Source organism: Salmo salar, chromosome ssa16 (genome assembly GCF_905237065.1).
Source record: "Salmo salar chromosome ssa16, Ssal_v3.1, whole genome shotgun sequence".
NCBI lineage: Eukaryota > Metazoa > Chordata > Actinopteri > Salmoniformes > Salmonidae > Salmo > Salmo salar.
In genome coordinates, this window is record NC_059457.1 from 47473155 (window position 1) to 47500390 (window position 27236).

The 27236-nt window shown below is 42.0% G+C and overlaps 1 protein-coding gene across 1 annotated transcript in view; it reads right to left on the reverse strand.

The window, feature by feature from the left end:
* Nucleotides 1-10053: 10053 nt before the first annotated feature.
* Nucleotides 10054-27236, reverse strand: part of LOC106574022 (alpha-N-acetylgalactosaminide alpha-2,6-sialyltransferase 5) — a 33095-nt gene continuing 15912 nt past the window's right edge. Inside the window, exons 3-5 of the mRNA XM_014149532.2 lie at nt 20499-20911; nt 14387-14494; nt 10054-10400 (exon numbers count right to left, since the gene is read on the reverse strand). Of these exons, the coding sequence (XP_014005007.1) occupies nt 10160-10400; nt 14387-14494; nt 20499-20911 (762 nt within the window). The 3' untranslated portion in view covers nt 10054-10159. The remainder of the gene's footprint in view (nt 10401-14386; nt 14495-20498; nt 20912-27236) is intronic.

The window sequence follows — 27236 nt, forward strand, 5'->3', positions numbered from 1 at the left end:
GTACAGTAGTTAACAGAAGGGTTGTCCCAACTTGTTCAAATGTTTAAATCATCATAATACTACTACTAATAATAGTTATAGCAGTGTTCCTTATCAGTCCAGTATGTCTGCAGGTATTTGTATTTACAACCAGCAATACCAAGAAAGGCCAGTAGGTGGCAATGGTACTGTACACTGTATGGGTGCAGTTTTCGTAAATACAATGAACATGGTGTGATCTCGTCTAAAATAATCTCCATTGAGTAACATCACAAAGTTGTTCTCCGTATTGAACTGACCTTTTAATTCTACTTTTTCTGATACATTTATAAAGTCATTAAATATGTGCCACTGGCCTGAGTCTACTACAATAGCTTTACAAGAACAAAAATCTAAAAATTAGTACAGTTCTAAAAGCAAAATAACTACTTCTGTCACAGCTTTCTTCATCTTCCGATGATATAGAGAAATCGTCGTCTGAGAACGTGGACCAATATGCAGTAGAGTTGGGGCTCATCATCTTAATTTATTAAATGACGTTGAACACGAGAAAACAAGAAAACAACAAGAACGACGAATGACAGTTTTGCAGGCTATATGAAACGCAGTGCAAAATCAATCTCCCACAAAAGACAAACACAAACACACCCTCATATATGGGACTCTCAATCAAAGGCAAATAGACAACACCTGCCTTCAATTGAGAGTCCCAACCCCAATGAACCCAAACATAGAAACAGACACACTAGACTCAACATAGAATACATGAAAATCAAACAGTGCCCAAAAACCCCGGAATACCTAAATCAACTGCCCTACAACAAACACACCACCCCTAACCACATAAAACAAATACCCTCTGCCACGTCCTGACCAAACTACAATACCAATTAACCCTTAGACTGGCCAGGGCGTGACAGTACCCCCCCTAAAGGTGCTAACCCCGGAAGCACCTTAAGAAAAACAACAACCCCCCCCCCCAAAAAAAAAATCCCCCTACTAAAGGGAGGGAAGGGAGGGTGGCTGCCGTCAACGACGCCACTGTGCTACACCCCCCCTCCCCAACCCACCTATATCTGGAGGTGGCTCCGGTTCTGGCCGTTCCAGGCAGTCGGTCCACTCTGGCAGACCCGGGGGGCAGTCGGGCCACTCTGGCAGACCCGGGGGGCAGTCGGGCCACTCTGGCAGACCCGGGGGGCAGTCGGGCCACTCTGGCAGACCCGGGGGGAAGTCGGGCCACTCTGGCAGACCCGGGGGGCAGTCGGGCCACTCTGGCAGACCCGGGGGGCAGTCGGGCCACTCTGGCAGACCCGGGGGGCAGTCGGGCCACTCTGGCAGCTCGGGGCAGTCGGGCCACTCTGGCAGCTCGGGGCAGTCGGGCCACTCTGGCAGCTCGGGGCAGTCGGGCCACTCTGGCAGCTCGGGGCAGTCTGGCCACTCTGGCAGTTCGGGGCAGTCTGGCCACTGGCAGTTCCGGGCAGTCTGGCCACTCTGGCAGTTCCGGGCAGTCTGGCCACTCTGGCAGTTCCGGGCAGTCTGGCCGCTCTGGCAGTTCCGGGCAGTCTGGCCACTCTGGCAGTTCCGGGCAGTCTGGCCACTCTGGCAGTTCCGGGCAGTCTGGCCACTCTGGTGGCTTCTGACTAGCGGGCGGCTCTGGCGGCTCCTGACTAGCGGGCGGCTCTGGTGACGTACGACTGGCGGGCAGCTCTGGTGACTGTTGACTGGCGGGCAGCTCTGGTGACTGTTGACTGGCGGGCAGCTCTGGTGACTGTTGACTGGCGGGCAGCTCTGGCGCCTCTTGACTGACGGGCCGACGCACTGTCAGCCTGGTGCGTGGTGCTGGTACTGGGGTCATCAGCCTGAGAACACGCACCTCCAGGCTAGTGCGGGGAGCGGGAACAGGACGAGTCTTACTGGACTGACGCACCTCTGGGTCCGCACGAGAGGCAGGAACCGGAAAGACTGGGCCATGGAGGCGCGCAGATGGCCGTGATCGCACCGCCTGCACAGCCCGTCCTGGCTGGATGAGACTAGTAGCCCTGCACGAGTGGGGTGCTGGTGCAGGGCGGACTGGGCTGTGCGTGCGTATAGGCGAGATATTGCGCACCTCCGTGAAACACGGCGCTCTCCACCTCCTACGCTCCACCATGTACTCACGGGTAGCTGGCTTATGGTTCCTCCTAGACCTAGCCAAACTACCCGTGTGCCCCCCCCCAAAACAAATCTTGGGGGTGCCTCTCCGGCTTCCTCGCCATGGCTTCAAACCGCCGCCTCTCAGCCTTCGCCTCCTCGATCTCTTCCCGTGGGCGACGGTATTCCCCAGCCTGATGCCAAGGTCCAGCCCCGTCCAGAACTTCCTCCCAGGTCCATCTCTCCCGCCAGTCCAACTCGACATCCCTTTTTCTCTGCTGCTTGGTCCTTTGTTGGTGGGAGATTCTGTCACAGCTTTCTTCATCTTCCGATGATATAGAGAAATCGTCGTCTGAGAACGTGGACCAATACGCAGTAGAGTTGGTGCTCATCATCTTAATTTATTAAATGACGTTGAACACGAGAAAACAAGAAAACAACAAGAACGACGAATGACAGTTTTGCAGGCTATATAAAACGCAGTGCAAAATCAATCTCCCACAAAAGACAAACACAAACACACCCTCATATATGGGACTCTCAATCAAAGGCAAATAGACAACACCTGCCTTCAATTGAGAGTCCCAACCCCAATGAACCCAAACATAGAAACAGACACACTAGAATCAACATAGAATACATGAAAATCAAACAGTGCCCAAAAACCCCGGAATACCTAAATCAACTGCCCTACAACAAACACACCACCCCTAACCACATAAAACAAATACCCTCTGCCACGTCCTGACCAAACTACAATACCAATTAACCCTTAGACTGGCCAGGACGTGACAACTTCAATGAATAACCCAAATAAATCAACCAAAATATCCTTCAGTCAGTGTCTCAACTCTTCAAACAGCAGCTATGGACAAGTATGTCACACAAAGTATGCAATTTTAAATAAAATAACATGATTAGTAAGTGTACTGTCATGTACTAAAAACTGAAAACTACTAAACAAAATAATAAATATCATACTATACACCAGGGGTTCTCAAACAGGGGTCCATGGAGCCCTAGGGGTCCCTGGTGTAATTGCAAGGGGTCTGTGAAATAAAAAAGTGTAATGAACGTATTCAGTACCACAAGGTTTCCAGTAACTTTACATATAATATAGAGTGGGTGGAGGTCCCTGAGGACCGCTCAAAACCTTGCCTGCCTTGCCTCAAAATATGCAGGGGTTCTAGTACCCCTCACTGCTATACACACTACTGAACAAAAGAACCGAACATATGTTTGCGGGTTTCAATGGATCCAACAAATTGCTGGCAGATATTTTCCCTCTTGAGACTGTCCAGCCTGTCTTTATGTACATTACAGACAACTACGCCGTTCAGTCTCTCTTGGCCCATGCTAGCCCGTAGTCAAGTCTTTAACCTGCGGAGTGCACTGAAACTCCTCTCAGCCTCACATGAAGACACTGGCACCACAAACAAAATTCTGATCAGCACCTCAACTTGGTCAAACAACCCCCGCACCTCCACTGGAAGCCTCCTGAGGACCTCTGCTGCCTCTCCACTGCTGCTACAGGGGTATTTGTTGTGAAAGAGAGGGATCTGCACTGAAAGAGAATCTATGTTCAGCTCTGGGTACTGATCTAGAGACTCATCCAACTCCCCCGTGAGAAGCGCTCTTTCCAACTTTTGCAGGACGTTTAGACTGTCCTGGTCAAAACGGTCACCAAACTGAACCTCCACACCATCCAACACAAAAAAATTCTGCCCTAAAGTGATCCACTGCTTTGCCAGCAAATCGTCTTGAGTGCGTCTCAATGGATTCAATGGATTCAATAGAGTCAATCAATGTTGTTGCTTTCTCATACAGTGCAAGATAGCTTTCGTCATTTCTCTTGCCCCTAAGAGATGACCGCACACACTCGACTGCAGCCTGCATACCAGAGACAGTCTGAGTTTTCTTCTGCAGTGAAATGTTTAGACATTCAAGCTCTCCAAGAACAGCAGAGGCAAGTGTGAGGCCCAACACAGTCTTGCCTTTGCTGAAGTGCTCGAATAAGCCACTGGCAGTTGAAGCTCTTGGATGCAGTTTTTGCCATCTCCTCTAGGCTGCTTAGTACCCGCTCATACTGCCCTAGCACAGCTCTAATAGCAGTATTCCGCACAGTCCACCTCGTTGGACATAGGGGTTTCAGGGTGGTCAGATTTGTATCTTTGGACGTGGCAATTGATTCAAACATGCTCTTAAACTTTTCTGACTGGCCATAGAGAACACCTAACTGATGGACCCAAGAAAGGGAATCCCGGATCAGTGGGGAGGCTGTGCAGCCAGCCTGTGTAATCAGATTTACACAGTGTGCTCCACAATGCACATAGAGGGCTAATGGCTGCTGCCTCCTCACAATTGCCTGTGCACCTGTGTATTTTCCTGCCATGTTTGAGGCACCATTGTAACTATGCCCACGTAAGCCAGACATGGGCAAATTGTGCCTCAACAACACATCAGTTGCCACTTTCGCAATGCCCTCGCCTGTTGTCTCCGACACCCTGTATAGCCCAATAAACTCCTTGTGAGGGACAAGGTCATGGTCAACATAAGTCAGGCAGACACTCTCCTGTTCAGCACCAGAGACATCTTGAGTACCATCAACAATTACTGAAAATTGTACAATCGGAAGAGACCTAATCTCAGCTGCAATGCCTTGAATGACTGTATTGGCCATGATGTTCAGAATTTCATTCTGTGCTTTGGGGCCTGTGTACATTGTGGTACGCTCTGTTAACCACTTCAGTAAAATGGGATCATCCTCTTCTGCCCTAAGTTTCAAAAGCTGGTATAAATTCCCACTGTCATCCGTGTGGCCTCTAAAGGCTTGTCCCTGTCTTACTACATGCCGCACCGAACTAACAATTTTCATCAAGCAATGCCTTGCGTCCTCCTGCTGTTTACCCCACGCGCTGGATAACTGGGCACTGATTGGATTTAGCTGGTGTGCTGTTACAGTTACAAAGTGGCGGTGGGTTTGGCAGTTTTGATGTGCTGTGAATTTTTCAATGGCTTTTCTCCAGTTCCTAAATCCTGCACTAATGAAGGCAGCATCTGCTCTTTGGCCAAAAGATGGCTGGCTTGAAAACCCTTGGCTACAGTGAAAACACAACACTCCTTTTACTGATGGGTTATAATGAAGCCAGGGGAAATCACGAAACCATCTCTCTTGAAACGTCAACACTCTGTTGGCAAGAGTTTGAGCTTCTATAAATTGTGGGTGTGGCTGATATGGTTTTGTGCCATCACTGAGGTAACTGGACAATGCTGTGCCACTGTCCCCTATACTGGTGCTGCTGGCAACAAGGGTGACACCTGGTCCTGCCGTGGCTGTGACACTGTCCTCTGAAGTCTCTCTCCCTGGCTCTTTCCCTTTCACCACCCTCACTGACTCACAGTCTGTCTCCTAGAAAAGAAATAAGGTGTTTGCCATACTCCTAACTACGGTACCCAAAACTACACAATTAATCACAACAGCAATACCATTGCCTTAAACAAATCTTAGTTCAGTCACCAGTTTAAGTTGAGAGTGTGGGTATCTATGGCATTTTCCAATTATGTCCCTATTTTACAAGTTAAAAAAATTAGAACCTTTCATAATGTTGCCAAACAAAGACTCAAACTTACCTGAGACTCCCTGTCTCTGCCAGTCTGTCCCTGCATATCTGTCCCCAACTCTGCTGTCTGTGTGCCATCTGTTGCCTGCTCTGCCTAATGACATCAATGTGAAACATTTCTATTAGCGTTTCACTTCTTTCTTATGAACATTTTATCAACTAGTCTTTGAGATATTAGGCTACTAGGGTTCTTACTTTGCGTTTTGGTGTACTGAAAAATACTCTGATGTCCGTCTTTTTTCTTTTTTCTGCCATTTTTCTACCTGGCTGGCTACACACACACACAGTGTGTAGGTTATTTACAGTAGGAGATGGGCTTCTATCATCTTATCTTCTATCATTCTATATGGACTTCGATCTAAAAGGTAGCTAGCAAATGTGAAAAAGATTAAAATGATAAGAGTTGACAACTGTCTGAGTTCATCATTTACACAACATATGCTGCATCCTTTTGTAATTTTAATCGTTTGTTTCATATTGGCTGGCTTCCAACAATAGCTGAATTTGCAAAGCTAGCGAGCACCAATTCCGTTTCAGTGGTGTTTGCTATAATCTTTGCTACCCGGGTTAAATAAAGTTGAAATAAAATAAATAAATAAAAGTTCCCTAGCGACAATCTAGCTTTTGCAACGAGACCATTAAATATATTTAAGACAATGGTAGAAGTAGTAGTTCTGTTCAGTTTGGACTTCAGTTTATCGCTAACCTTATCACAGGGACTTTGAAGCACTAAATTAAATCATCTGCATGCTGATCTTGGAATAAATAGACGATAGCAAAGATTCCATATTTGACGAGGCCACATAAATGGAATAGGTACTAGCTAGCTTAATAGTTAATATTTGCCCGTTAGCTCTGCATATTCAGCTAGTGTGTGTGCGCGATTGACTGGATTAACCTCACGTCAGTTACGTTCGTTGAGTGCCTTTCAGACAGTGGATATGACCTCTCTGTTATGGAGCAAGCTAAGGAACTGGCAGTGGATCAAACCATTGTGAGGCAAAGGGTGGGGTGTCGCAATCTTTTGAAACTTAAAAACGCGCTATTAAGTGTCTATAATCAGCACAATTGCTTTCATTGCGTATTATTAATATTATTTAAATTACATAGTTATGTTTCAGTGATATATTGGGGGGGACAAATCATATTTTTCCCAGGATGGGGGGGTCGTGTCCCCCCCGTCCCCCCCGGGATTTCCGCCCCTGTCTGTTCCGTTGAATTGCGACTCCACTTTGTCTCTGTACCTATGTTTTGCCTGTTTGATTGCCTTACTGAGGGAATAACTACACTGTTTGTATTCGACCATATTCCCAGTCACCCTGCCATGGTTAAATGCGGTGGTTCATGCTTTCAGTTTAGCACGAATGCTACCATCTATCCACGATTTTTGGTGTGACTAGGTTTTAATAGTCACAGTGGGAAAAACATCCCCTATGCACTACCTGATGAACTCAGTCACATTGTCCGTGTATACATCAATGATATTACCAGAGGCTACCCAGAACATATCCCAGTCTGCGTGATCAAAACAATCTTGAAGCATGGATTCTGATTGGTCAGTCCAGCGTTGAATAGACCTGAGCACGGGTACTTCCTGTTTGAGTTTCTGCCTATAGGAAGGGAGCAGCAAAATGGAGTCATGATCTGATTTGCCAAAGGAAGAGCGGGGGAGGGCCTTGTAGGCATCCCGGAAGAGAGAATAGCAGTGGTTGAGTGTTTTCCCAGAGCGAGTACTATAGTCAATGTGTTGATGTGTTGAACTACAGTAGCGTTTTCCTAAAATTTGCTTTGTTAAAATCCCCAGATACAATAAATGCAGACTCAGGATATGTGGTTTCAAGTTTGCTTAAGGAGATCCTCGCCCTGATCTGGTCTACTTTATTGTCCAGCGACTGAACATAAGCGAGTAATATAGTCAGAAGTGGTGGATGGTGTGCCCGCCTCTTGAGTCAGACTACAAATCCACTCTGAATACCTCTTCTCCACCAGCAGCGTCTTGGAGCAGCCTCTGGGATAAGTTAAATTGCCGTGGGAGGGTGCGAACAAAGGATTACATTCGGGAAAGTCATATTCCTGGTCGTAATGCTGGAGTTACCCCCGCTCTAATATCCAAAAGTTATTTCCAGCTGTATGTAATAACACAAAAAACATTCTGGGCTAATAGTGTAAGAAATAACACACAAAAAACAAAATACTGCAAAGTTGCTTAGGAGCCATAAGCAGAACTACCATGTCTGTTGGCTTCATCTTACTTGCAGCTACCCACTTCTTAAGAAAGCAGCTACCCACTTCCTTGAAGTCTACTTATCCAGCAGAAGCTTGTACCATTCCACTTCTTCCAGACACTCCCATATGGGACACAGGGAGAGGATGGGGAAAATCAGAGTGTTGGAGTCCAAACACACAGCCATGTCTTCCCCAGTGCCTGGGCAGTGTCGGTTTTAGCATGTACATCTTGGTGGGGCAAACTTTTTTTGATGTATGCCAGCAAAGCCACTACACAATACAACACTAAATAATGCATTATTTGCACTATAATGGTGTCAAACGGTGCCCACAAACTGTTTGGGCCTACATAAAGCTGTCCCAACAGCAGTTCCAACACCTTATCACTGCTACACCTGGCTATCAACGGAGCCTTGTCTGGCAGCAAAACAGTTCATTCAGCCTCATTTACTGCCTTTTAAAAACACATAGCAGATATGGCTGATTTGCTTAAACAAATGTGGTTTCTACTGACAATTGAGATGTACAAACTATGGCATAAGGGGACAACGAGTGGATAAGAGGCAATCCGTAATTTAGGTTAAGACATTAATGAGGGAGCTAGGATGGACGTAGTCAATATAATTATTTGTTCAGCACTTTGAAATGTACAGTGACAAAATTAAGAACATGGGCCGTTCTTACAATATTCTCCCTGTACTCCAAGTCAGAACCGTAGGATAAATAAAGGGGGCATATAAGCAGACAATGAAAGCTTTTACAATTTTCAATGATTACATTTCTCTAAAACAGGCTATAGGCTACATGTGCACCACCAAGTCAGAACAGTAGGCTAAATATGGGGGGGAAAGTGACCAAATTATTAGGGTGAGGCACATGGATTACTAACAGCTTACTACACAATATACACTTAGTATTACTTTCTTAGCTACAGTATACCCTGGCATATTACATAATATTACATAATTTACACAACAGCATACAATACATTTTTGGACTCACCTTGTTGTGCTGTGCTCACTTGGGCATATTTTGCCATCATACTTTGTCATCAAAGTCTGGCATTCTCTGGATGTATGGTACTTTAAAGACAACTGGGAAACTTGAAGAAAAAAAAGAAGGTTGAATCATGATGACGTCAGTGATCTTCAGGTCGGAGCTCTAGAAAGTTCCAAGTCGGATGACCGTTCAAAACTGGAGCTTGTTTTTTCCCGAGTTCCCAGTTGTCTTGAAGTCTGAGATTTCCCAGTTCCGAGTTTCCAGCTGTTTTAATCATGGCAGAAGTCATGCTGGATTGATAGCATAGCCAATGTTGAATGTTTAGAATTTTAATCTTGGAAAAGAGATCCTTAAACCCAGACTTGGACCACACACACACTCCACGGAATAGCAGGCTAGTGATTACTTTGCAATGCTTGCAGTTAGCCCCCGATTCCTTCCAAACCACTCATTGTTGAATTTGCGATTTCCAACGTGTTGTATAATGTTTATGTCCAATGGCCGATGAGCACAGATACATTTTATCTATCATTTCTCTTCCTTATTTCTCTTTATAAGACAAGGATTAAAAAGGTTTTGCCAGTAGATTGTTGACTTGATTCATGATGATGACTGCTAGCTAAGATTTTGAAAGTATGATGTAGACATGATCAGTCCAATCAAAGCTACTGTACATATAACGTGATTTGACGTCATTTTATCTGTGACCAATGACCTTGAGCCTTCTTAGATGGGCACTTCTAATGTAACTCTATGGCAGCACCCAAGGGGCTTGAATTCTACGTGTAGATGATTTTGTGGTGACGTAGTGTCCCCATGAGTTACAGAACACTGAGCCAATCACGGTGCAACTAGAGAACATTACCAACCCCTATGCTCTGTATTTTCCGCTGGCTGCCCCACCACCAGAGAAAACACTAAGCTAGTCTGAAACACCTGAATTTTGGATCTACCTGACTCAAGAAAGCAAAAAAGAGAGTTTGTATGCGGCTTTATTAACAGATTTTTTTTTTAGATTGTTTACAAACTGATATGTGACACGTATTAATGCCATGCAAAACAGGGAAAACATTTTTTTTATAATCGTTTTTTGCTAAACAGGTGGGGCTCAAAACAGGTGGGGCTCTTCCCCACCTGCCGTGAATGACGGGTCGCCACTGGTCCTGTGGACCTTTCTGTCTGTCTGTCTGACTGTCTGTCTGGTATCAGGAGACAGCTGGAGCAGGTGTGTGTGAGCTGCTTCCTTTGAGAGTGGAGGACGGGCTCCAGTCTGGCTGGTAGAAGTGGATGTCATACTTCTGGGCCCAGTTGGCGAACACTGTTTTCTCCGTGATGAAGCGGTGGTGGCCGCCGCTCTGGTTGTGCTCGTGGGAGAGATACAGGGAGCACTCGTCTGGGCCAGAGGGCTCATAGTAATGATACGGCACCGAGAGATGAGAGGGAGTACTGTGAAAAGAGGATGAGAAGAGAGAGGGAGAAAGGGGAATACGAAGGGAGAAAATGGAAGAGGTTGGAGACAGAGTGAGAATGGACAGGGGAGTGATGGAGAGATAAATTAACAGAGAGAAAAAGGGAAAGTGAGCATGCATGAGTGAGAGACAGCGAGAGAATGAAAGAATGGGGAGAGGAGTGTTCAAGGGAGGGAGAGAGAGGGATAAAGAGAGACAGAGAGATGAGAGAGATATCATAAAAATATTTCTTAGCCATGAGAGCCCTGTGCTCATCAAAGCTAGTCCCATGATCCCTGTGATGATCCTGAAAGTACTACACTCAGTAGACTTGGGCCTCAAGAGGGGCGTTTGAGCCAGCAGACAGAGGGGCGTTTGAGCCAGCAGACAGAGGGGCGTTTGAGCCAGCATGAATCATTCAAACAGCAAAGGCATTTGATATGGTCCCATGGACCTGCCTGTGGATATCAGCTTAATATCTGAAGCTACTGTAATCCTCCATCAATCTACAGGCGGCAGACAGCCTAGCAACATTGGGCCAGTAACCAAAGGTCACTGGTTCGAATACCCAAGCCGATAAGGTGATAAATCTGTCTGTACCCTTGAGCAAGGCACTTAAACCTAATTTGCTCCAGGGGTGCTGTATTACTACGGCTGACCCTGTAAAACAACACATTTCTAGTCAGGATATTCAGGACACAAGCAGGTACATTGTATTTGCCAGAACATAAACATTTATAAAAATAGTAATAGTAGTAAAAGTTAGCTATGGAATGTTCCATAATTTTAGTAATTAATGCTCAAATAACAAAAAATAATATTAATGAATATACAATACCAGTCAAAATTTGGAGACACCTACTCATTCAAGGGTTTTCCTTTATTGTAGAATAATAGTGAAGACATCAAAACTATGAAATAACACATATGGAATCACGTAGTAACCAAAAAAGTGTTAAACTAATGAAAATATATTTTATATTTAAGATTCTTCAAAGTAGCCACACGTTGCCTTGATGACAGCTTTGCACACTCTTGGAATTCTCTCAAGAAGCTCCATGAGGTAGTCACCTGGAATGCGGTTCCAACAGTTTTGAAGGAGTACCCACATATGCTGAGCACTTGTTGGCTGCGTTTCCTTCACTCTGTGGTCCAACTCATCCCAAACCATCTCAATTGGGTTGAGGTCGGGTGATTGTGGCCAGGTCATCTGATGCAGCACTCCATCACTCTCCTTCTTGGTCAAACAGCCCCTACACAGCCTGGAGGTGTGTTTTGGGTCATTGTCCTGTTGAAAAACAAATGATAGTCCCACTTAGCGCAAACCAGATGGGATGGCGTATCGCTGCATAATGCTGTTAAGTATGCCTTGAAATCTAAATAAATCACTGACAGTGTCACCAGCAAAGAACCATCACATTTCCTCCTCCGTGCTTCACGGTGGGAACAACACATGTGGAGATCATCCGTTCATGTACTCTGCGTCTCACAAAGACACGGCAGCTGGAAACAAAAATCTGAAATTTGGACTCATCAGACCAAAGGACAGATTTCCACTGGTCTAATGTCCATTGCTCATGTTTCTTGGCCCAAGCAAGTCTTTTCTTATTATTGGTGTCCTTTGGTAGTGGTTTCCTTGCAGCAATTCAACCATGAAGGCTTGATTCACGCAGTCTCCTTTGAACAGTTGATGTTGAGATGTATCTGTTACTTGAACTCCATGAAGCATTCATTTGGCCTGCAATCTGAGGTGCAGTTAAAACTTCTTATGGGCAGGTGGGACGGTAGTGTCCCACCTGGCCAACATCCGGTGAAATTGCAGAGCGCGAAATACAAACGACAGTATTATAAATATTTAACTTTCATAAAATCACAAGTGTAATACATCAAAATAAAGCTTAACTTCTTGTTAATCCAGCTGCGGTGTCAGATTTGAAAAAGGCTTTACAGCAAAAGCAAACCATGCAATTATTTGAGGACAGCGCCCCGCATACAAACACATGAAAAACATATTTCAACCCGGCAGGTGCGACACAAAAGTCAGAAATAGCAATATAAAAAATGCCTTACCTTTGATGATCTTCTTCTGTTTGCACTCCAAAAGGTCCCAGTTACATCACAAATGGTCCTTTTGTTCGATAATGTCCTTCTTTATATCCATAAAAACTCAGTTTAGCTGGCACGCTTCAGTCAATAATCCACCCAGTTTCCATCTATCAAAATGCATACAAAATGAATCCCAAATGTTACGAATAAACTTTTCCAAACAAGTCAAACAACGTTGATAATCAAACCTTAGGTACCCTAATATGTAAATAAACGATCAAATTTAAGACGGAGAATCGTTATTGTCTTTACCGGAGAAAAATACCAAAGAACGCGCTCTCTTCCACGTGCTTGGAAAAAGTACAGCCAAAATGGGAGCCACCTAGAGAAACTACAATTTCTGGCTCATTTTTCCAAAAACCAGCCTGAAACTCTTTCTAAAGACTGTTGACATCTAGTGGAAGCCCTAAGAACTGCAATCTGGGAGGACTTGGCCTTATAATTAAAGTGATAGCCATTGAAAATAGAGGTAGGCTGATTTTTTTGGGGGGGAGGATGGTTTGTTCTCGGGGTTTCGCCTGCCATATCAGTTCTGTTATACTCACAGACATAATTTTAACAGTTTCAGAAACACTAGAGTGTTTTCTATCCAAATCTACCAATTATATATCCTATCTTCTGGGCCTGAGTAACAGGCAGTTTACTTTGGGCACGCTTTTCACCCGGATGTCAAAATACTGCCCCTACCCATGAGAGGTTAATTCTAATGAACTTATCCTCTGCAGCAGAGGTAACTCTGGGTCTTCCTTTCCTGTGTCGGTCCTCATGAGAGCCAGTTTCATCATAGTGCTTGATGGGTTTTGCGACTGCGCTTGAAGAAACTTTCCGTAGTTCTTGAAATGTTCCGTATTGACTGACCTTTATGTCTTAAAGTAATGATGGACTGTCGTTTCTCTTTGCTTATTTGAGGTGTTCTTGCTATAATATGAACTTTGTATTTTACCAAATAGAGCTATCTTCTGTATACCACCCCCACCTTGTCACAACACAACTGATGTCTCAAACGCATTAAGAAGGAAAGAAATTCCACAAATGTACTTTTAACAAGGCACACCTGTTAATTGAAATGCATTACAGGTGACTACCTCATGAAGCTGGTTGAGAGAATGCCAAGAGTTTGCAAAGCTGTCATCAAGGAAAATGGTGGCTACTTTGAAGAATCTCAAATATAAAATATATTTTGTTTTGTTTAACACTGTTTTAGTTACTACATGATTCCATGTGTTATTTCATAGTTTTGATGTCTTCACTATTATTCTAGAAAATTGTAAAAATATAGAAAAACCCTTGATTGAGTAGGTGTCCAAACCTTTGACTGATACTGTATATAGTATTCATTTTTTATATCTGTGTCCATATTGTCCATGAGTTTCAAGTGGATAGACCATATTGTTCAAGAGAAAATAGCCTAATTAATGAAAAAAGTGCTCTATCTAATCAACAATGTCACTATTTTCAATAAACTCTGCAACTCTTCCAATTAATTACTTTTTTTTCACAACTGCCAGCAGTTTGGAACCAAAACATTAATAACAAAGACATATTTACATAGCAAAATAAGTAACCCAAATATTAAGGATATTTAATGCTGAAACGCTTATATTAAACACCAATGGTATTCACTAAGTTGATGGTTTATTTTAAGGATAAGGCCACACAGAGGGCCAAAGATAATAACAGCCACTTGTCATAGTCTTAAGTACCCAAAAAGACCAATAGAAAATGTTAAGTTTGCCAAATTCTGGTAGTTTGCTGGTAAACTTAGAAAGTTTCCAGTAATATACCCTACCTTTGCAAACTTATATGCCTATTAATAATCTCTTAGTACAATTGGGGTAATAATCGCTGTCGGATAGCACTTCGCAGAACCCAACCCACCTGCAGAAGTCCGGAGCCACCATGCCATAGACATTGACCCTGTCACAGAGTTCCAGGGCAATGGCCATGGTGAACCAGCCAGTGGTCAGCCACGAGTTAGAGGTCTTCCTGGATGAGAAGGTGAATGGAGAAAAGACATGTTCAACAAAATGTATTGCATGATTCAATAGAATTAAATGTTAATCATGCCAAAACCTCCCTATGTAGTGCTCGCAGTGACATCCGTTCTGGCCAAGGCCCTCAAATTATTGGTTCATTTTTAATACCATAAGTTTTCACACTGCCATATTCCTAATTTACATGATTTGACATGAAATGACGGTTTCAAGGCCGATAAACAGCCATCAAACCGGTGCCCCCTGTAATATGGAGCCCTCTCATCTACTGAGCCGTCAAGGCTAGATTATCGGGGCTGGACCTGCCACACCTGCCGGCCATACCAGCCCCTCACTGGGGGATATCCCAGATGACAGCGGAGCCAATCCTGTCTGGGCTCATCCTGTGTGCTGTTGGCAACGTCTGCCAGATAGAGTGCCAGGGTGAGTGCCAGCCAGTGAGAGTCTGGTAGGACCTGTAATCGGTATCTGCTTCCAACTCTGACTCAGTGACATCATCTTGTGAGGCAGCGTAGTGCTTCTGTAACTTCCTGTCAACAGTTAATGAAGACACCAATTATCTTGTAGCATCGCAGCATATGTATCTGTCATGTAGCTGCTGGAGCTAATTTGGATTGCTAGAGCTAATCTGTCAGCATCTATTAATGATTAGTACGTTGGGTTGGCTCCCCATGACATAAATGTTTAAGCGCGTCACTTACGGTAGGCTAGCTACAAGCTTATGATGCAGTATCTGACTGACTGAGCTAACTACAGTTTGCCAGAGGAGAGTTGAGCAGACATTGAAATAGCACATGCCCAACATATAGAGCAACATTGTGTATTCGTACCAATTGGATGTACAGTTGAAGTCGGAAGATTACATACACTTAGGTTGGTGTCATTAAAACTCGTTTTTCAACCACTCCACAAATTTCTTGTTAACAAACTATAGTTTTCGCAAGTCGGTTAGGACATCTACTTTGTGCATGACACAAGTAAGTTTTCCAACAATTGTTTACAGACACATTATTTCATTTATAATTCACTGTATCACAATTCCAGTGGGTCAGAGGTTTACATACACTAAGTTGACTGTGCCTTTAAACAGCTTGGAAAATTCCAGAAAATGATGTCATGGCTTTAGAATCTTCTGATAGGCTAATTGACATCATTTGAGTTAATTGGAGGTGTACCTGTGGATGTATTTCAAGGCCTACCTTCAAACTCAGTGCCTCTTTGCTTGACATCATGGGAAAATCAAAAGAAATCAGCCAAGAACTCAGAAAATAAATTGTAGACCTCCACAAGTCTGGTTCATCCTTGGGAGCAATTTCCAAATGCCTGAAGGTACCACGTTCATCTGTGCGAGCAAGGAGGCCTACAAACCTGACTCAGTTACACAAGCTCTGTCAGGAGGAATGGGCCAAAATTGTGGAAGGCTACCTGAAACATTTGACCCATGTTAAACAATTTAAAGGCAATGCTACCAAATACTAATTGAGTGTATGTAAACTTCTGACCCACTGTGAAAGTGAATAAATAAATAAAAGCTGAAATAAATAATTATCTCTACTATTATTCTGACATTTCACATTCTTAAAATAAAGTGGTGATCCTAACTGACAGGGAATTTATACGAGGATTAAATGTCAGGAATTGTGAAAAACTGAGTTTAAATGTATTTGGCTAAGGTGTATGTAAACTTCTGACTTCAACTGTATTCAAATTGTATTGTGCTGCAATGTGGGATTCAAATGTATTATTATTTTGTTTTTAAAGATGAATAGAAATTAAATAACTAAAATATAGTCGTTGCACAAGTATTCAGCTCCCTGAGTGAATACATGTTAGAAACACCTTTGGCAGCGATTACAGCAGTGAGTGTTCTTTGATAAGTCTCTAAGTGCTTTACACACCTGGACTGTGCAGTATCAGCCCATTACTCTTCTCATAATTCTTGAAGCTCCTTCAAGATGTTGGGGATCATGGATAGACAGCAATTTTCAAATCTTGCCATAGATTTTCAAGCAGATTTAAGTCAAAACTGTAACTTCGCCACTCAGAAACATTCACTGTCTTCTTGGTAAGCACCTCCAGGGATTATTTGGCTTTGTGTGAAGGTTTATTGTTCTGCTGAAAGGTGAATTCATCTCCCAGTGTGTTGGAAAGCAGATGAAGCAGGTTTTTCTCTAGGATTTTCACTGTGCTTAGCTCCATCCCATTTAATTTTATCCTGAAAATCTCCCCAGTATTTGCCGATGTCAAGCAAACCCATACCATGATGCAGCCACTTGAAAATAAGGAGACAATTACTCAGTGATGTGTTGTATAGGATTTACCACAAACATAAGGCTTTGCACTTAGGCCAAAAAGTGAATTTATTTTCTTCTTTTTTTTCAGTATTACTTTGGTGCCTTGTTGCACACAGGATGCTTGTTTTGTAATATTTCTATTCAGTATATTTGTACTCTTCTTTTCACGCTGTCCTTTAAGTCATTATTGTGGAGTCGCTACAATGTTGTTGATCCATCCTCAGTTTTCTCCCATCAAAGCCATTGAACTCTGTAACTGTGACCTATGGCCTCATGGAGCAGTTCATTCCTGTCCTGCAGCTCAGCTCAGGAGGACGACTGTATCTTTGATCTGTCTGGGTGGTTTAATACATAATCCACAGCATAGTTATTAACTTGACCAGGCTTAAAGAGATATTCAATGTCTGATTTGTTATTGTTACCCATCTACCAATCACTGCTCTTCTTTATCAGGCTTTTATGATTTTTTCAACCCTTGTTATTTTACACAGAGTGAGTCCATGTGTCACGTCCGATATAAGAATTGTCGGACCAAAGCGCAGCGTGGTATGGTTCCATCATCTTTTATTTGAGAAGTGAAACACACAGAAAACAAAAAAGCACCAAAAAACTGAAACGTGAAGCTACGTAGTTCTCGCAGGCAACCACACATAGATAAGATCCCACAATCACAGGTGGGGAAAGGGCTGCCTAAGTATGATCCCCAATCAGAGACAACGATAGACAGCCTCCTCTGATTGGGGACCATACCCGGCCAAACAAAGAAATAAGAAAACTAGATTGCCCACCCAAATCACACCCTGACCTAACCAAATAGAGAAATAGAAAGGCTCTCTATGGTCAGGGCGTGACACCATGTAACTTATTATGTGATTTGTTAAGCCACATTTTACTCCTGAACTAATTTAGGCTTGACTAAACAACCACTATATTTTAGATAACAAATTTGTTTGAATAAAAATAGAAAATAAACTTCCACTGTGGCATTACAGCGTATTTAGAGGAGAATGTTGACCCAAAAAATTACGATTAAATCATTTGTAATCCCATTTGTAATACAATAAAATGTGAAGAAATCCAAGGGTATGAATACTTTTGCAATGCACTGTAGCTGTTAACTTTTCGCAACATTGTGTGCAACATTGTGCTGAGGTAAAAACAGCACATTGGCTCTACAGGTTGTCTCAATGTTGTTCTTGTTTCTTCTTCTACCTCTTCCATTCCCAACGTGATCCAGCCACTGTTTTATATTCAGGACAGTGTTATTGTACATTCAGATAGTCTTAGAATCCCTCTCTAGCTGCATCGTACACTTCATTTGGACTCTCATATTCCATTGGCTCTACAGTAAATCCTCCTGAGTATTAACATATATTCAGAGTGCTTTGAACTAAATCCCATTTAATGATACTGTGATATGTTTGGTGGTTGTTGGGATTTCTTAATTAGTCTTTTGTTAAGAGCTTCAAAAATGCTCAACAGCAGCTTTAAAATTAGAATGTGTACAGTTGAAGTCGGAAGTTTACATACACCTTAACCAAATACATTTAAACTCAGTTTTTCACAATTTCTGACATTTAATCCAAGTAAAAATTCCCTGTCTTAGGTCAGTTAGGATCACAACTTTATTTTAAGAATGTAAAATGCCAGAATAATAGTAGCGAGAATGATTTATTTCAGCTTTTATTTCTTTCATCACATTCCCAGTGGGTCAGAAGTTTACATACACTCAATTAGTATTTGGTAGCATTGCCTTTAAATTGTTTAACATGGGTCAAACATTTCGGTTAGCCTTCTACAAGCTTCCCACAATAAGTTGGGTGAATTTTGGCCCATTCCTCCAGACAGAGCTGGTGTAACTGAGTCAGGTTTGTAGGCCTCCTTGCTCGCACACGCTTTTTCAGTTCTGCCCACAAATTTCCTATAGGATTGAGGTCAGGGTTTTGTGATGGCCACTCCAATACCTTGACCTTGTTGTCCTTAGCCTGTCTGGGAACCTGGGAGGCTTGGAAAGTTGGTCATAGAGGGAGGGCCATTACTACTATAACGCGGGCGCCCATGGGTACCCTTTTGTTCCGAAACGTTTAGTAAGACAATGCAATCGTCCGCCTTGAATATTATTGAAGCTCTGATTGAAAAAGGCCCTAAAGATTTATGTTATACAACGTTTGACATGTTTGAACGAACGTAAATATATATTTTTTTGCACATTCGTGACGGCAAGTCCGGCGCGCCTCGTACATTATGAGTAGCCTTCGGAACGCGCTAACAAGAAGGAGCTATTGGGGCATAAATTATTAACTTTTTCGAACAAAAGTACATTTGTTGTGGACCTGGGATTCCTGGAAGTGCCTTCTGATGAAGATAATCAAAGGTAAGGGAATATTTACAATAGTATATTTGATTTTAGATGGTTCCAAGATGGCGCTAACCTGTATCGCCTAGCCTATTTTTCTGAGCATAGCATCTTGTTTATTGCATAGTGTGATTTCTCAGTAAAGTTAGTTAAATCTGGCAATGCGGTTGCATTCCCGAGATGTTAATCTATAATTCTTTGAATGACAATATTACATTTTAAAAATGTTTTCGAATAGTAATTTTGTAAATTGTAGCGCTGATTCACCGGAAGCATTTGAGGGAAAATATTTTCTGAACGTCACGCGCCGATATAAATTGCTGTTTTTATATATAAATATGAACTTTATCGAACAAAAAATGCATGTATTGTGTAACATGATGTCCTAGGAGTGTCATCTGATGAAGATTGTCAAAGGTTAGTGCTGCATTTAGCTGTGTTTTGGGTATTTGTGATGCATGCTATTTGCTTTGAAAATGGCAGTGTGATTATTTTTGGCTGGGTACTCTCCTAATATAATCTAATGTTTTGCTTTTGCTGTAAAGCCTTTTTGAAATCGGACAACGTGGTTCGATTCAGGAGAGGTGTATCTATAAAATGGTGTAAAATAGTAATGAGTTTGAGAAATTGAAGTTATAGCATTTATGAGGTATTTGTATTTCGCGCGACGCGATTCCACTGGCTGTTGACTAGGGTGGGACGCAAATGTCCCACTGGCCCAGACAGGTTAACAAGAAATTTGTGGAATGGTTGAAAAAACGAGATTTAATGACTCCAACCTAAGTGTATGTAAACTTCCGACTTCAACTGTATGTGTATTAGAATATATATGTGCATTAAAATGTGCATTAGAATATGTATGTGTATTAAAATGTGTATTATATGTATGTGTATTAAAATGTTTATTATATGTATGTGTATTAAAATATGAATTATACTATATATGTGTATTATTATGTGTATTAGAGTATGTATGTGTATTAAATGGTGTATTAGAATATGCATGTGTATTAAAATGTGCATTATAATATATATATATGTGTATTAAAATGTGTATGTGTATTAAAATGTGTATTATAATATATATATATATGTGTATTAAATGTGTATGTGTATTGAAATGTGTATTAGCATATGCATGTGTATTAAAATGTATATTATAATATGTATACTCAAGAGCTCTGAAAACAATGCATTCGGCTTCCCTGGCAAATCCTGATTCAAGTTCTCAAACACAATGACTGCATTCTTCAGATGTCATCCTCGACCAGAATTGGACAGCCAGACTCACAAAGTTGAAACCCAATGACATTATTGACCCAATGGTCAAAATGTCAAAATCCTACCTGTCTTTTCCCGTTTCATTTTTGAAGAGCACGTCAAACTCCAGCATCTTGAGGGGGGAGATGACGTAGACCTTGAGCTTGGGAAGCAGCTGGTTGATCAGACGCAGGTTGTTGAAGACCCTGCCCTTGCCGTCGCGCCGCATGGAGCTGGTGGGTCCCCAGAAGAGGAAGACACAGTCCTGGTTGGCGTTGAGTAGCTCCTGCCGTCTCTGCAGCACCCTCTGCACGCTGGAGTGGGCGATGACGCGCAGGCTAGTGCGCCAGCCCACATCCTGTTTGAAATTGTTTCCGTTCGGGGCATTGTTCATGCGGATGACGCATTCGGTGCGGTCAATTTCGTCCCCTCGGTTACTGCCGGTAAGATGGCCCGAGCTGGACACCAGGGCACAGCAGTTACAGTGCATCCTCAGAGGCTGGGGGGGAGGTCAATAGGTCAAAGATGGTATAGTACAGTGAGGTCAGGGTTTACACTGGCCCTTAAACAACATAAAAATGCATGCTTCCTTCTTTCCTTGCCCTGAAATTTTGTGGCTAACACCATTGGACAAGTGACAGCACGGTACCCACCACATTGCTCAAGCTTTCAAACAGAATCTGCACTCTCTGGGGCTGAGCAAAACACAAAGGGTCTTATACAGGAATCACACAATCCATTATCATTCAATAGAATGTGAGACCATATTCACTGAGGACATTTTGCCTGAGTATCTTCCTATGCCTTTAACAAAATAACTACAAGTGTTTAAAAGTGAATGCAATCCTCCCTCTCTGTCATCGAGGTCAATGGACACATGGAGGAGTGAGATCCATGGCATTAGATTCAAATCTCCCTGCCAAGAGGAAAACTGTACTTCCCAAAATCCAATAGCACAATCAATACCCTCAACAGTACAGAGTAGAAGGCTAGACAAAAGGGCATCCATCTCTAATAGTAAAAACCCTGAGACCCTCTCATGAAATATTCTAAGGCTTAATGCAGAGGTCCATTGGCATTCAGAGCTGTACTCTGGACTTCATGCTTGAGTGGGGCTGTGGGGTTTGTGCATACATTCATATACTACTGTATACATACAGGTGAGATTACCGACTTCACTGCCTCACTGCCTCCTGATCCCATTCTACTGTTTACACATCTCTTCCTTTAATCGCTGTGATTCCACACATATTAATTACCAAGGAAACTTAGAGGAAATGGAGATGGCCCTGAGCACGATGTGGGAAGTGTGTGTGAAGACACAGAAGACAATGAAGACAGAAGATAATGAAGACAGAAGATAATGAAGACAGAAGATAATGAAGACAGAAGATAACGAAGACAGAAGATAACGAAGACAGAAGATAACGAAGACAGAAGATAACGAAGACAGAAGATAACGAAGACAGAAGATAATGAAGACAGAAGATAACGAAGACAGAAGATAATGAAGACAGAAGATAACGAAGACAGAAGATAACGAAGACAGAAGATAACGAAGACAGAAGATAACGAAGACAGAAGATAACGAAGACAGAAGATAACGAAGACAGAAGATAACGAAGAAGAAAAAAAGTTTTGGGCGGAGCCAGAAAGTTGGCTTTCAGAAATATTACAATGTAAACTTACTTTTAATCCATCTGTCTGCATATTTCAAGACATGGCATATGGAGGTTTAGTGAGATACCAAATGGGCTGGATGATTCTCTTCATCACCCATCTTGAAAAAACGTATACTAAAAAAGTGGAAATCAATCAATCCGCCATCATTAACACAATGGAAACACCGAAGTATTTATTATTAAAATATTTAAAAAGCATGGACGACAAATAAAAACAAATGGATACAATTTAAGGCCAAGTGGCAAACAATAATGCAGGCATTAGGGATGGGGGTATGAGCATGTGGGTCTGGGTAGATGAGATGTAGTGATTGTTTGTGTTTGTCTGTAAATTGTTGTTTGTATGTATAAGTTTGTATATCGATAAAAAATAAAATAATAATAATAATAAAAATGTACTATATTAAAAAACATAATAATAATGAAATCCCTGCAGCCTAAGGTTGTCTTTTCTGTCCCGATGTGTCCGGATGAGTGATCAGGGTACTCCTATCATGGTAACATGCATCACAGGATGTGAATTTTAATTTCAAACTTCAAACTATAGCCTTTTTCCTAGCAATAGTGTGGATGTATCGTTCCTTTGTGCTAGCCAAACATCCTACAAGTAGACAAGAAAGAATTACACGCCCCGCCACACAATTATAGCCTACCCAATCTCTTGCCATGCTACGAAAATAACTAGGGAAGACATATCTTCTTTCTTCTTAATGTCTGCAGATATGGAACACACACTGCCCATGGCAAGACAAACCACTATTTTTACTAATCCATACTTAATGCAGCACAATGCAATACAAGAAAATGATGGCAGACGTGCAATTCATGTTGGTTTAGTTCCATTATTCTCACTGTCGGTAGGTCTACATGCGTGTCACTTCTGATGAAGCGCAACAGTTTTCTCCTGGTAGCTTATTCGCATCTCTGAGGCTGTGCTGCTGTCTTTGTCTGAACTGAGTATGTTTATCTGTCAACATTTCCCAGCACATTCATTTCTCCTCTGACGAGTCAAGATATAAGATTGATATTTGGATTTGACATGATGTAATTGTTTTTATATATTTTTTTAAACGTAAAAGCAAGAACATTCAACTCTATTAATGTATCGTCCTTGTGGCCTGGAGCATCAGGGAAATTCTCCCAGTATTAAGTGTTTTTGCAAGGAAGACTAAATTGTCTTTGACAGTCTATGCCCAGAGCTTCTGTCAGCTCAATGATTCTACGCGGAAATAGCAATGACTTATCAACCTTTACTCTGAGGAAAAGGTTGAAACTGAGAATCTTTAAGAGGGGAAACCTCATCAAAAAGTATTCTCAAACAACACTGTTGAGAATCTGTGTGAGCTAAGCCCTTTTCCCAGTACAACTAGCTTATCAGTAGTAGTCATCTTGTTATGGGCTAGGTTGAACTTATGTGTTACAAATAGACGAATGGGACAGTACAGAAGGAGATGGTCTCTGTCGTGCCAGTATGTCTGCAAGGGTTGTATAAACATGTTTTGCACAAGTGGATGGTTCAGGTCAAAGTCACGGTTGAGTTACTGTACAGCAAGTTCCAGTTTCTGTACGAAACGGGGAGAATGCAGTCAACGTCAAAGTGAAAATATCAGGATGCAGAGGAAGAGCCATAGAGCCCTTCCTGGGCCATTTCCCTTTATATAGGAAGAACTGTGTGACTTTGCTATTCAGCTGGGTGAATAACTCCAGTTTTTAGTTTTGTCAGTCTCCACCTATATCTGATTACATTTTCATCATTTAGCAGACACTCTTATCAAGAGAGACTTACAGTAGCGAGTACATACATTTTCTTCATACAGGTCCCCAGTGGGAAATGAACCTACAACCCTGCCATTGGAAGCACCATGCTCTACCAACTGAGCCACACAGGACCATGAAAGATTAGAACCTAACATCACATTATTGAATCAAATGTTATTACATAGATTCATCATTATGGAAGTTTCCTGATTGAAGCCTTGAAATTAAACAGGAAGTAATAAGAATTGTGCAGATCGATGCATTTTCAACATGTTAGTTTTAGATGTGTTACATTATGAACCAATTTCAATCACAGGATTGGCTGAGGGGAGAACGGCTCATAATAATGGCCGGTATGGAGCAAATGGAATGGTATCAAACACCTGGAAACCATGTGTTTGATGTATTTGATACCATTCCATCTATTTCGCTCCAGTCTAGAACAAGCCCATTCTCCCCAAATGAAGGAGCCACCAACCTCCTATGATGTTCAATATGAGCACACCAACCTACAGTATGCAGTAGGAACTTGACTAATACGACCGTCTGTCTCACCCATCATTCATAAAAGGAAACGATTCGTATTTCACTCAAACTGTACGTCCCAAATGGCACCCTATTCCCTATATAGTGCACTACTTTTGACCAGGTCCCATAGGAAATAGGGAGCCATTTAGGATACAGTCCCAGAGTTAGCATGGTAGTGGGACGTTGGCAGGTTCAGACTTCATATAACTCTAATGTGGAGTATATTAGATTAGCTGAGCTACAATACATAGACCACAGAGCTCACAGCACTCAGTCAGTTACCACGCACAAAGCAACTGGTCACTATCATCCTGCTTACTCTACCCAGGAAACCAGGGTCATAATTGCTTTGAGAACGACGCCATCCATTTACTGAAGCTTCTCTCATTCTTTCTGTCTAGCTAGCTACCGTTAGCTACCTCCAAGAATACTCATACACAGCACCCGAGGTAGACAGATGTCTCAATTTCCAGTCTTGCAGTTCTGGTACATGTAATATTTCAGAAACAATGGTCTGACTTGTGAGACTAAGAGCACAGAGCCCTTCCTTTATGATTTGTTTGATCTATGACGCTTATATGTTTATGTAATTGAAATGTATGTGTGTCTACATCAAATAATTTTTTATGTGTGTGTGGGGGGGGGGGGGTGTCTTTGTCAGTAAATTGTTACAGTATGTCTGATATTTGTCTTAATAAACATTGTTTATTAACATTGTTGGTTAGACCAGGCCTCTCTTGAAAAATAGATGTTATCTCAATGACACTAACCTGGATAAATAAAGGTTCAATAAAAAAATGAAAAAGCAAAGTGTTTTAGATCAGATTAAGAAAAATTCAGAAAAATAGCAATATTCAGAACTTGTGTAACAGCGAAGGCCGTTTGACTTTGAAGACAATGCACTGAGGGGGGAAATTTAATTGGAAATCATACGGTACTTATCTTTTCCATTAATTTGCTATTGTGAAATATTGCTTGATCTACAAAACAGATGGTCTGGGACGTGGACTTCTCTCAACATAAAACCACTTTTGAGGTTTGAAAAGATCTGACAAACAAAATTGTTTTACTGTAATGTCCCTTTAAGATGGATTGGCAATTGTTAATACAGTTGTTTCTTCTAATCTAATGTAATACATAACGTTTGATCAAAGCACATGCATTCTCAAAGCTCCATTAACACAAGAAACACAGAAGCAGTCATTTTGACTGCATATACATTTAAAATTCAAATTTTTAAATCAAAACTCCTTTTGTCCTCGACTTTTTATAAATAAGTCTCTTCACCACATGTATGTTGTTAGAATGTAACATGTCACTCAATGGGTGACATGTCTGGTCAGTACGCAGGCCATGAAAGAACTGGGACATTTTCAGCTTTCAGGAATTGTGTACAGATTTTTGCGCCACGGGGCTGTGCATTATCATGTTGAATCATGAGGTGATGGCTGCGGATGAATGGCACGACAATGGGCCTCAGGATCTCGTCACGGTATCTCTGTGCATTCAAATTGCCATCACAGACTGTGACAAGGAGATGGGGAAAATTACTGTCAATTTGCCTGCCAGCTGATCTACGCATGATCTGAAAACGCGGCCTTGCAAGTGTTGACTTGATCACGTCGACCTTGGAGAGTGAGATCACCCAGTCCTCTGGGTCGGTGGGGGCCCTCACGTATGGTACGGTGCTGTTATTGTCGAAGCGTGCATAAAATGCGTTAAGTTCACCTGGAACAAAGACATCGTTGGGCAGATCACGGCTGTGTCTTCCCTAGTACCCTCCTGTACTTCCTGGCTGCATCACTGGCTGCATCACTGCTTGGTATGGCAACAGCACTGCCCTCGTTTGCATGGCGCTACAGAGGGTGATTGGGAAATCCCAGTACATCACTGGGGCCACCTCTATATCAGGCGGTAGAAAAGAAGGCCCAGAAAACTGTTAAGGGCTCCAGCCACCCACGCCATAGACTGTTCTCTCTGCTTCCGCATGGCAAGCGGTACCGGTGCATCAAGTCTGACACCAAAAGGCTCATGAACAGCTTCTATCCCCAAGTGATAACACTGATAAATAGCTAACAGAATGGCTACACAGACTATATTGTATTATTTATTTTAATGCACACTCACAGGACTCTACAGAAGCACACTGACACTCCAACACACTAATTACATGCACACACATTTATACTGAGTCTACACACTCACTCACATTCAATCATCATATACACTGCAGCTACTCTGTTTATCATATATCCTGATGCCTAGTCACCTTAGCGCTATACATATCTGCCTCTATCACTCCAGCATCCCTACACATTGTAAATATGGTATTGGAACAGACCCTGTATATAGCTTCTTACTTTCCCGACTCAAGTAAAAGTGAAAGTCACCCAGTAAAAAACTACTTGAGTAAAGGCCTAAAAGTCTTTGGTTTTAAAAATATACTTAAGTATCGAAAGTAAATATAATTGAAAAAATATACTTAAGTATCAAAAGTAAAAGTATAAATCATTGCAAATTACTTATATTAAGAAAACCAGACGGCACAATTTTCTTGTTTTTTATTAATTTACGGATAGCCGGGGGCACTCTCCAAGACATAAACAAAGCATTTGTGTTTAGTGAGTCCACCAGATCAGATGACCAGGGATGTTCTTTTGATAAGTGCATGAATTGGACCATTTTCCTGTCCTGCTAAGCATTCATCATGCAAAAAGTACTTTTGGTTGTCAGGGAAAATGTATGGAGTAAAAAGTGCATCATTTTCTTTAGGAATGTAGTGGAGTAAAAGTAAAAGTTGTCAACAATATAAATACTCAAGTAAAGAACAGCTACACAAAAAATGACTTAAATACT